The 11,843-nt window shown below is 53.6% G+C and overlaps 1 protein-coding gene across 1 annotated transcript in view; it reads left to right on the top strand.

Moving 5' to 3' along the window:
• Positions 1-11,843, top strand: part of SLC38A3 (solute carrier family 38 member 3) — a 36,660-nt gene that overhangs the window by 10,189 nt on the left and 14,628 nt on the right. Inside the window, exons 2-3 of the mRNA XM_016423701.2 lie at positions 11,091-11,280; positions 11,425-11,506. Of these exons, the coding sequence (XP_016279187.2) occupies positions 11,171-11,280; positions 11,425-11,506 (192 nt within the window). The 5' untranslated portion in view covers positions 11,091-11,170. The remainder of the gene's footprint in view (positions 1-11,090; positions 11,281-11,424; positions 11,507-11,843) is intronic.

Below are 11,843 nucleotides of genomic sequence, written 5' to 3'. Positions count from 1 at the left end.
CATTTATTCACGCTTGTATAACCTTGAGAGAGTCCCTTCTCCTTCTCCTCCGGGATTCAGCTTCCTGAGCAGGCTGGAAGTTCCTTGAAGGCAGGAACTGCCTGCTTTTTGCCTCTCTGTCACCTCAGTGCTTAGCAAGATGCCTGACACACAGCGGTTGGGGTTCAGGCACGTCCCACTCTTCGTGACTCCATGGACCGCAGCACAATCGAAGGGGCTTGTCTTCCCACGCCATTCCTTTATGACTTTTTAATACTGTCTGTGGAGTTTTCTTGGCAAAGGTGATGGAGTGGGGGGCAGCTGGGTGGTTCAGTGGATGAGAAGCCAGGCCCACAGACAAGAGATCTTGGGTTCAAATCTGGCCTCGGACACTTCCTAGCTGGGTTTAACCCTCCTTGCCTAGTCCTTACCATTCTTCTGCCTTGGAACGAATACACAGTATTGATTGTAAGATGGAAGGAAGAGTTTGAAAAAAATAAATTAAAAGATACTGGAGTGGTTTGCCATTTTCTTCTCCAGGGGATCACCTTTTGTCAGGTTCCTGGTAGGAATTTAATAATTGCTAGTTGACTGACTGACCACAAAGTGATGGGTTTAGACAAGATGATCTCTAAGGTCTATTCTAGTTCTAAGTTTTTTAAATCCCTGCCATGGGATTTAATATATATTAAATATAAAATAATAATAAATATATATAATAATAAAATATATATTAAATATTAACATCTATAATATACTAATATTATAGATAAATGTATGTAATTTAATTTATTTAACTTAATTTAATATATAATAATTAATTTTAAAATCCCTGAAGATGTGACTAAGGAAGCTTTAAAGTCAGGAGAGGGATTGACTTTGAGTTTGGGCTGGAAAAATAGGTAAGATTTAGATGGGCAGAGAAAAGGAGGGGAGACATGGTGGCTGGAGGAACTCAGTCGAAGGAGAATCTGGCATCTTTAAGGGGGTAGTAAGGAGACCTGGCTGGGCAAGATGGGAGAGAAGCCTAGAATTGAGGATTGTAGAATCTCAAAGCTAGGTGGCTCCTCAGAGGTCATCTAATTTCCTATCCCATTCAGGGACCCTGGTTACATTATCCATTGTCTGAGGTCTAATGAAGGCAATAAACTGACCTTCCCCCTGACACCCAAGGGCTGTGGGATGGTAGAGACGGGGCCACAAACTAACTTCTGGCCCCACTAGCTGTCCTACAAATATCGTTGGTTACTACTGGGTTGGCCAAGAAGTCTGGATGGCCCAGGATGAGGCTAGCCTGGGAAAGATGGTGGCAGGTATGACCAGGATCATCTAGATCTTTCTAGAATGGGGGATCTCCATTGTACATAGTCACAGCAAAATCCTGTGATGATCAGCTGTGAATGACTTAATTATTCTCAGCGATGCAGTGATCCAAGACAATTCTGAAGACTTAGGATGAAAAATACTATCTACCACCAGAAAAAGAACGGATGGAGACTGAATACAAATCAAAGCATGCTATTTTTCACTTTCTTTTTTTTAAACCCTTACCTTGCATCTTAAATCAATACTATGTATTGGTTCCAAGGCAGAAGAGTGGTAAGGGCTAGGTAATGGGGGTTAAGTGACTTGCCCAGGGTCACACAGCCAGGAAGTGTCTGAGGCCACATTAGAACCCAGGACCTTCCATCTCTAGACCTGACTCTTGATCCATTGAGTCACCTGGCTGCCCCTTCCTTCACTTTATTTTTTTCATGAGTTTTTCTTTTTTGGTAGCATGTCTTCTTCCCCAACATGATGAATATAGAACTATGCATGGCATAGCACATGTACAACCTACATCCAATTGTTTACCATCTCAGGAAGGAGAAAAGGGAGAATTTGGAGCCCGAAATGTGAGAAAACGAATGTTAACAATGGCTTCTATGTCCATGTAGCTGGGAAAAAATAAAATATTACTGAAAAAAACCAGAATAGGGATTCTTGCCCTTTTGTGGGTCAGGGATCCCCTACGGCAGTCTAATGAAACCTTGCCCCTGACGGGAATCGTTTTAGACGCACAAAATAAAACTGGTAGGATTACAAAGGAGACAGCTCTGCTAAGAGATGTCTATTGAAATGTCTTTAAAGAGTAAGAGAACCAAAGAGCTCTGGTTAAGAACCCTGCCCTGACCTTTAGTGCACGTAGGATGTGTGTCTTGTGCCTCGCTCTGGAGCTGGGCGTTGTGGAAGGCCTGCTGGACCATTTAGGGCCTGGGGAAGGGGGGCACCAGCCGGAGAACCTCTGAAATCTACAATGTCAGAAATCATGAGAATGAAAAATGGAAGAAGCGGAAGAAGCGGAACCCTTGCCCTGGCCGGGAGCAGCTCGGGGCCTCAGTGGCCAGCCGGGGAGGGCCTGTGCTCCCTGCCTGGGCACCGAGGCCCCTCCAGGGGATGCCCTGGAGACACAGGCCGCCCCAGATAGACACACAAAACCCAGCACCCAGGCATGTACACACAGAGCACCCCTCCTCCCCTGGATGATGCAACCAGAGTTTGGGTGCAAGGATTTTCAGTGTGCTTAGCAATCTTTAATTAGCTAATCCCTGCCCTCCCGGCCACCCCTACCCCCAATCCTTCTGAGGTGGGTCTGACGCATTCTCACCTGCTCCCACGCAGGCAAGCTGGCAGCGGGAGGAAGGAGGGGAGGAAGGGCCAAATGAGGGCCTCTGGCCACCACCGTCCCTTCCTGCCTCTCTCTCCCTTCCCTCCTCTCCCCGGCCCACTGGCTGCCTCCCCCCCCCCCCCCCCCCCCCCGGGCCCTGGCCGCCCCCCTGGCCTTGATCTGCCCCCTTTCTCCCCTCTCAGCCCCCTCCCTGTCCCGGCCTGTCTGTCATCTTCCTGTTTGCTCCAGACTTATCTCTTCCTGGGGCAATGCAAACAGGGGTGTGTGGGGTGTGTGTGGATGCGAGTGGGTCAGTGCCACCTCCCCTGCCCATTGATTTTCCCACCCACCATGTTCCATTGCTGAGAGTCTCACCCGCTTCATTCACAGACTGTGGGGTGGGAAGGGGCCTCTGAGGTCATGGAATCCAACCCCCTGGCCAATGAAAGCTCCCACCCCCTGAGCCTTTCACCCTTTTCGAAGAGCCCCCTGACAACCTCAGGTGAAGCACGGACTCCAGGGGCACTAGATGGAGTCCTGGGTCAGCCGTTGGGAGGACCTGGGTTCAAATTTGGTGTCAGGCACTTCCCAGCTGTGTGGCCCTGGGCCAGTCACTGGGTGGCCCCCTCCCCATGTCCTAGCCTTGCCACTTTTCTATTTTAGAATGATACACAGAAAGGGAAGGGGAAGGGAAGGGAAGGGAAGGGAAGGGAGGGGAGGGGAGGGAAGGGAAGGGAGGGGAAGGAAGGGAGGGGAGGGAAGGGAAGGGAGGGGAGGGGAGGGGAGGGAAGGAAGGGAGGGGAGGGGAGGGGAGGGGAGGGGAGGAGAGGAGAGGAGAGGAGAGGGGAGGGGAGGGAGGAGAAGGGAGGGGAGGGGAGGGGAGGAGAGGAGAGGAGAGGAAAGTGAGGGGAGGGGAGGGGAGGAGAAGGGAGGGGAGGGGAGGGGAGGAGAGGAGAGGAGAGGAGAGGAGAGGAGAGGAAAGTGAGGGAAGGGAAGGGAAGGAAAGGAAAGGAAAGGAAAGGAAAGGGAGGGGAGGGGAGGAGAGGAGAGGAGAGGAGAGGAAAGTGAGGGGAGGGGAGGGGAGGAGAAGGGAGGGGAGGGGAGGGGAGGAGAGGAGAGGAGAGGAGAGGAGAGGAGAGGAGAGGAAAGTGAGGGAAGGGAAGGGAAGGAAAGGAAAGGAAAGGAAAGGAAAGGAAAGGAAAGGAAGGAAAGGAAAGGGAGGGGAGGGGAGGGGAGGAGAGGAGAGGAGAGGAGAGGAAAGTGAGGGGAGGGGAGGGGAGAAGAAGGGAGGGGAGGGGAGGGGAGGGGAGGAGAGGGGAGGGGAGGGGAGGGGAGGAGAGGGGAGGGGAGGGGAGGGGAGGAGAGGAGAGGAGAGGAGAGGAGAGGAGAGAAGAGGAGAGGAGAGGAGAGGAGAGGAGAGGAGAGGAGAGGAGAGGAGAGGAGAGGAGAGGAAAGGAAAGGAAAGGAAAGGAAAGGAAAGGAAAGGAAAGGAAAGGAAAGGAAAGGAAAGGAAAGGAAAGGAAAGGAAAGGAGAAAAGAAAAAGAAAAAAGCAATGACTCTGAAGTCCAAGGTCCTGGGTTAAAATCTTGCCCCTGTTGCTTTTCTGTATTACTTTAGCACATCCTCAATTTCATCATTTATAAAACAGAGTTAGTTGGCTTCTAATATCATCCCATTTTATAGTTTTTGAAACTGAGGTTTATCAAGGTGAATAAGCAAGTTGCTTTGATCCCAGATTTATAATTGGGTCGGACTTCTTTATTTTATAAAGAGAGAAACTGAGCCCAGAGAGATTAAGTCATTTGCCCAAGGTCTCGGGGGCAGTGAGTAGTAGAGGTGAGATTTGAACTCAGGTCCTTTGACTTCAGAGTCATTGCTCTTTCCAGTCCTGGAAGGACTTTCAGAAGACATCTAGTCTTACCTTACCTAAGCAGGAGCCCTAGTTCTAGGCAAATAGTTATTCAGCTTTGACCATCCTACTTTCTCGACAGAGCACCCAGCCTAGAGTCAGGGAGACCTGAATTCAAGTCTGGCCTCAGGCACTTCCTAGCTGTATAACCCTGGACAAGTCACTTAACCCTGTTTGCCTCAGTTTCCTCATCTGTTAAATGAGTAGAAGAAGGAAATGGCCAGCCACTCCCGTATCCTTGCCAAGAAAGCCCCAAATGGGGTCACGGAGAGTGGGGCATGACTGAACAACAACAATAACTTCCTGGGGCAGCCCTTCTGGGACAGCTCTCATTATTAGGAAGTTCCTACCCCCCAATTTTGTGTTGAAATCTTCCTTTCTATATTCTCTCCTCCACCCCCATCCCATGGCCCCTGTTTCTGCCCTCTGGGTGCAGACAGAGCTAGCCAAGCTCCCCTTCTCTCAGCTATGTGGTTACTATGGCAGTAAAGTCAGAGAACTGAGACTTGAGCTCATCAGGGCTCCCCTAATCCATCTGCTTCAGGGATCCCCACTTCTGAAGTCCTGACACATGGGCCTGTAGAGTCTACTTGAACCCTGCCAGTGGTCGGACTCCACTTGGGAGCAGTCCTATTAAGCCAACATCTTCCCTCTACCTTCCTCCATCCATTGCTCCAAACAGAATGAGTCTAATCCCCCATCCCCATGCCAGCCCTCCAAATACCTGAAGAGAGAAATCAGAGCCCCTGCACCCCCCCGAGCCTTCTCTTCTTCCAAGCTAAACATCTCAGTTCCTCCAGGCCCTCTAGAACAGGGGTTCTTAACCTGGGGTCTGTGAACTTGTTTTTAAAAATATTTTGACAGCTGAATTTCAATAGAATTGGTTTCTTTTGTAATCTACTTATTTTATTTAATGCATTGAAAAACATTCTTCTGAGAAAGGGACCATAGGCTTCCCCAGCCTACCCGGGGAGTCCAAGATACAAAAAAAGTGAACCACCTCCTTCCTGATCCTGATGCAGGCTGGACTGGACAGCCAGACTCTGAGGACCCTTCCAGCTAGAATTTTACATAATTCTATAATTCCCACCTTTCCTGAGCTCTGCCTCCCCCATCCCATCCAGTTAAAAAATGATCTGCATTAGGGGGCAGCTGGGCAGCTCAGTGGTTGAAGAGCCAGGCTTAGAGATGGGGAGGTTCTGGGTTCAAATCTAGACACAGATGCTTCCTAGCTGTGTGACCCTGGGTGAGTCTCTTAACCCCTTACCACTGGTCTGCCTTGGAACCAATACACAGTATTGATTCCAAGACAGAAGGTAAGAGGTTTAAAAATCTGCTTTTTGGTCCCTGTGTAATGTTTTACTTGTGTAGTCCTTTGGGGCAGCCCATGATAGTAGCATGAGTCGTCAGGAAGCCCTAGATTCAAATCCAGACACTAGCTGTGTGACCATAGCAAAGTCTGATTTCTCTGAGACTTCATTTCCTCCTCTGTAAAACAAGGGCCTTAAAGGTCCCTTTTAGTTTTAAAACGACAACTCCAGGATTTATTCCAGCTTGTCCAGGTCCCTACCAGGGAGACCCTTCAGTCATCTTCTGCCCGCCTTCAGACATGGCCCCGTGTCAAACATGTTCAGAGGAGGCAGAAGAGAATCCTTCCCCTTCCCTCCTGATATCTGATAACCCTTCCTTTGAAGTGAATCCAAATCCCTGCTAATAGACATTTTAGTAAATAGACATTTAGTAAAGAGACACCAGGGGGTGGGACAGAGCCGGAGCCAAAGTCTCAGTTTCTTCTCCAGTAATGAAGAGAAGAATCGACCTAAACCAGGGGACAGGGATGACAGGGGAAATAAAGGCAAGTTAGGTGCTTTGAGATCATAAAATCAGAGCTGGAAGAGATGACTTTAAAGCCCCTTTCTTTTGCACATGGCAAAGGGAGGCCTGGAGAGACCTCAAGAGGCTTGTCTAAAGGGACACAAACAGGGACTTGAATTCAGGGCTTGGAACTCAAAACCCAGACCTCTTGGAAGGTTGATTAGAACAAGATATAAGGTGCTTTGTTGAGAGACAGACAGAGACAGAGGTGGGGAAGGGAGGGAGACAGACAGACAGAGGCAGAGAGGGGGGAAAGGGAAGGAGGAAGACAGAGGAAAGAGAGACAGAGACAAAGATAGAGAGAAAAGGGAAGGGAGGGAGACAGACAGACAGAGAGACAGATAAAGAGAGAAAGGGGAAGGGAGGGAGACAGACAGACAGAGACAGACAAAGAGAGAAAGGGGAAGGGAGGGAGACAGACAGAGAGACAGATAAAGAGAGAAAGGGGAAGGGAGGGAGACAGACAGAGACAGAGACAGATAAAGGGGGAGAGGGAAAAGGAGAGAGAGAGACAGGCAGAGAGAGAGAAAGGGGGAGAGAGAGAGGAGAGAGAGAAAGAGAGAGAAGGGGGAGAGGGAAAAGGAGAGAGACAGGCAGAGAGAGAAGTAGAGAAAGAGGGAGAGAGAGGGAGGGAGGGAGAGAGAGATAAGCGGGGAGGGAAAAGGTGAGAGACAGGCAGAGAGAGAGAGGGAGAGAGAGAGAATGGGGGAGAGGGAAAAGGAGAGAGACAGGCAGAGAGAGAGATAAAGGGGGAGAGGGAAAAGGAGAGAGACAGGCAGAGAGAGAGAGATAAAGGGGGAGAGGGAAAAGGAGAGAGACAGGCAGAGAGAGAGAGATAAAGGGGGAGAGGGAAAAGGTGAGAGACAGGCAGAGAGAGAGAGGGAGAGAGAGAGAGAATGGGGGAGAGGGAAAAGGAGAGAGACAGGCAGAGAGAGAGAGATAAAGGAGGAGAGGGAAAAGGAGAGAGACAGGCAGAGAGAGATAAAGGGGGAGAGGGAAAAGGAGAGAGACAGGCATAGAGAGATAAAGGGGGAGAGGGAAAAGGAGAGAGACAGGCAGAGAGAGAGAGAGGGAGAGAGAGAGAGAGAAAGAGGGGGAGAGAGAGAGAAAGAGAGAGAAGGGGGAGAGGGAAAAGGAGAGAGACAGGCAGAGAGAGAAGTAGAGAAAGAGGGAGAGAGGGAGGGAGGGAGAGAGAGATAAGGGGGGGAGGGAAAAGGTGAGAGACAGGCAGAGAGAGAGAGGGAGAGAGAGAGAGAATGGGGGAGAGGGAAAAGGAGAGAGACAGGCAGAGAGAGAGAGATAAAGGGGGAGAGGGAAAAGGAGAGAGACAGGCAGAGAGAGATAAAGGGGGAGAGGGAAAAGGAGAGAGACAGGCAGAGAGAGAGAGAGGGAGAGAGAGAGAGAAAGGGGGGGAGAGAGAGAGAAAGAGAGAGAAGGGGGAGAGGGGAAAGGAGAGAGACAGGCAGAGAGAGAGAGAGATGAAGGGGGAGAAGGAAAAGGAGAGAGGGAGGAAGAGAGACAGAGAGGGAGAAACAGAGAGACAGAGGGGGGTGGGAGAGTCAGACAGCCCCAGGGGATCATATGGGGCTTGATGGGTGAGCGGTGGGGGTCAGGGGCTTGGTGGGGTGGGCTAGAAGCGCAGTTTCCTGCTCCGGGCCACCTCAGGCAGGGAGTGTGCGTTGGGGGATGGTGCTCAAGGATTCTTCTCCCTTCTCTGGGCTTTGGCCTCTCTAGAGCCAGTGACCCGCTGACCCCGCAGCACAGTCAGGAGCCCGCAATGAATGTGCTAAGACTAGGTATTAGGGCAGAGAAGTAGCAGCTTTGTTTGGAGCCCAGATCAGCATGGCCGGGGACCTGTCCCAGCCTGCCCAGGCCTGGGGGACAAAGGCCTCAGGAGTCCTGGTGGGGCCTGGATTCTTCTTTCTCAGAGACCCAAGGAATGCCAGGGGCTTAGGAACTCCTCAGCCAAGGGCGCCCTTCAGGGAATCCAGGCTATGGATGGAGCCCAGGCCTGGCCTGGCAAGAGCCGGGAAGAAGAGAGTTGAATGTGCGTCGTGGTTCCTGGCCTTTAAGAGCCCCCGTCCCAAGGGGACACAATCTGGTGGGGGGGGAGACCCAGGCCCTGCCCTATCAGAGGTCCCCAAGGCTCTTCCGTCTTGGGCTGGGGCCATCTGCCGGGCCATTCCGAGAGCCGTTACCCAGCCATTTCCAAAGAAATCCAGATAAACCCAGAACCCACGAAGAAAGAGGGGCCGAGTGTTAGGCGATGAAGCTAACCTGGGAAGGCGTATTCTAGACAGGAAGCAGGTAGCTTCCTGGTCACTTTCCGTCGCAGACCCAAGGCTTGAGCAGGAAGGGCCAGGCAGGTCCTCAGGGTCACAGCTAGGAAGTGTCTGAGGTCACACTTGAACCCAGCACCTCTTATCTCCAGGCCTGGCTCTCCCCCCCCGCCCCCCCCCCCCCCCGGGTCCGATCTTGAAGGCACCTACACACATGGATTCTGGGAGCCCTTAGGAACAGAGCACAGAAAGACTTGCTCCTCCTCGGGGAGTCGTTTGTCACCTCCCTGCTGGCAGATGTGTCCTCCAACGTCCTCCCGCTGAACCCCGAGAACCCCCTCAGCCTCTGAACTGAGCCTTCTGGGGCAGAACCAGCTCCCTACCAGGAGGGGCTCTCTACCCTCTGTGGTCTAGAAGGGCTGACCGAGGCGCCTCGGAGCCCCCGCTGCTCCCCCACCACAGCAGGCTGGGCAGGGAGAACAGGCAGGGGCCTAGGGAAAGGGGGTGGGGGTGGCTCATCATGGGCCTGAGGGGGGACAGGGCACCCGCTGGAAATTGGGAAGACTTGGCTCCCGAATCCCAGCTCTGACGTGTAGGAGGTGTGTGACAAATGAGGCGAATGGATTTGGCTCCGCTGGGCCTCGGTTTCCCTATTTGTGGCATGGGGACAGCGTGCTATACACGTTAGAGCACCAAAGAAGTAGACGCGAGTATTCTTTTGGCTTGGGGCTGGGACCTTCGTGTTCTAGAACCTGACATTTGAGATGGTGTCGGGCTCTTGGGGAGTCCCAGAGAGGAACGGGGGCATTCAGTGAGGAATCAGTCATGAGAACCCAGGATCCATACCTTACGATGCCAAGGGAAGCTCGGAGGGGCATCGAGGCTGCATCCCAGCCTGGGGGCATTGGCAGAGCCCACAGCACCTGGCACTGTCTGCCCCCTGGGTGACAGCCCATGGCCCTGGCCTCCCTTTGGACAGGGCTCCCTTCCTCTAGGGGCTGAGCCAGTCCAGGAAGTCCTGCTCGAGTGGCCCTCCTGGCTTGACATTGCCTGGAGGAGTGGGGAGGGGCGGGCACTTTGCCCAGGCACCTTCTGGGCATGGTCTGGGTGGAGCCCCCTGAGGGGCCCCAGGCTGGCAATGGAAGAGGTACAGAGAGTTGTCCAGGCAATGGGGGCCAAGGGGAGGCAGCTGCCCTTCCTCTGTTCAAGCCTGCCAGGCAAAGGCTGGCACTCATGGGCAGGGAAGACGGGCATGGTGCCCCCTGGGACCCTTAGGAGAGGAAAGCATGGAGGAAGCAGGGGCGGCGGGGGACCTGGGGTGGGAGGTCCTCGCCAAGGTGGGTAGAGGTGTCTCCTTGCAGCGGGCAGGGTAAGAGGAGGACAGATGCACCCTCTCGTTACCCTCTCAGGAAGAATAGGAAAATATTAGCCTTTCGTCCGGTGTCCTCATTTGACAGATAAGGAAACTGAGGCCCAGAGCGGCTAATGGTTTGTTCAGAGTCGCGCAGCTACAAAGCAAGGGACCGAGGGTGGAGAAAGGGCCGGGGGTGAGTGGGGGGCTGACCCTGGGGTGACCTCCAGGACTAGAGAATGAACCTTCTTAGGACTCCCTGGGCCCACAGAGCCCCCTGTCTGTGCCTGCCATTCATCCCCCATGAAATCAGGAAAGGAACTAGACATCCAAGCTCTCTGCCACCCTGCCTGCCAAGGCAGAGACACCCCCTTCACAGAGGGAGCAGAGGAGCCCGGGGAGGGGGAGGGGGCTGGAGGCTAGGCCTGGCCAAGCTGCCAGCCCCAGCCCTTGCCAGCCCAGGGACAGTTTCCCAGAGCCCAGCTACCGATGTACAGAGGGTCCATTGTTCTTGCTGCCAGTACAGCCCGGCTCCGGGGGCCCTCCCCAACTGCCTGCCGGGCCTTTCTTGGCGGGACCTCATTCTCTCCTGGTCCTCTCGCCTCCCACTCTCCTCAGACCCAGGGCCCTGTCCGGGCTACAGCAGGTACCAAAGCTATCCTGTGCCAAGCCGTGGGGAGGAGCAGCATCTTAGGTGGCTCTCTCCCAGCGCCAGCATTCAAGCCATGGATGAAGCAGGCATTTACTAAGCCCCTGCCACGGACCCGGAGTTTCCTGGGACCCTTTGCCATCCTTCCCCGACTGAGGGTGTCGTTCATGCAGGAAGGTCCCCTTAACTTGTACCCCGTGCCCACAGGGACCCCCAGAATTTGACTCGGAGCCTTCGGGCGTTTGGCCATCCGGCTCCTAACAGGATACAGCCCCCACCCGCAGCCCCCACGCCACGCTTTGCACGTTTGCTCCCAGTGCCTGGCACATAGTAGGTGCTTAATAAATATGTATTGAACGGGACCTCGGATTCTCCTAATGATCTGCCTTTCCCTTTGGAGGTTTTTCCTGTCTCCGAGGCACGCCATCAGGACCAAAGGTTCTCAGTCCCCTGCTGCCCGCATCGGTGCCCCGTCCAGCCATGAACCCCCCGGAGGTCCCTGCACAAACCGAGATGGTGGAACTGGTGCCCAATGGCAAACACGTAGAAGGACTGTGCCCCGTGGCTTTACCCACCGTAGGAGCTGAAAGGTGCGTCTGTTTTAAGGGGGGCGGTGGGGAGATGGGACGGGGAACGAGATGCCAGAGAGGCATCCCCTCTCTCGCTGGACTTGGAGCTCTGCTCGCCTCAGAGAGGGGGTGAATGGGAGCCGCTGTTCCTCCTTATGTCCACAGGTGTGAGGGTGGAAGACCCAGCCACGGGGAAGCAGAAGGATTCCTGCCCCAAAATGCCAGCAAAGAGACGCACTTCACAGATGTGAGCCCAGGATGGGGTGGCCTGAAGATAAGAGGACTGGGGGGCGAGGGCTAGGGATTCTGGGGGCCTTAGCCCCTTGGGCGCAGAGTTGGGGGCCTAGGTCCAAGGAGAGACCAGGGATGGCAGAGATGGGAGGGGAGGTGGCGGCGCCCCCTGGCAGACTCAGGGAAGATAGATAGATTCGGACAGGGCCAGGAGCAGGGATTATATTCAGATGGGTGGCTCTGGGACCTAGGGAGAGAGATCCCAGATAGGGCGGGGACGGAAGCTAAGACTGACCCCAGAAATGGGCTTGAGAGTGGCATCATGGATGAGGGATCCAGAAGGCTGGTGGGCT

The sequence above is a fragment of the Monodelphis domestica genome, chromosome 7 (genome assembly GCF_027887165.1).
Source record: "Monodelphis domestica isolate mMonDom1 chromosome 7, mMonDom1.pri, whole genome shotgun sequence".
Classification (NCBI taxonomy): Eukaryota; Metazoa; Chordata; class Mammalia; order Didelphimorphia; family Didelphidae; genus Monodelphis; species Monodelphis domestica.
Note: the sequence above shows the minus strand (reverse complement) of the source record. Positions and strands in the feature narration are given on the sequence as shown.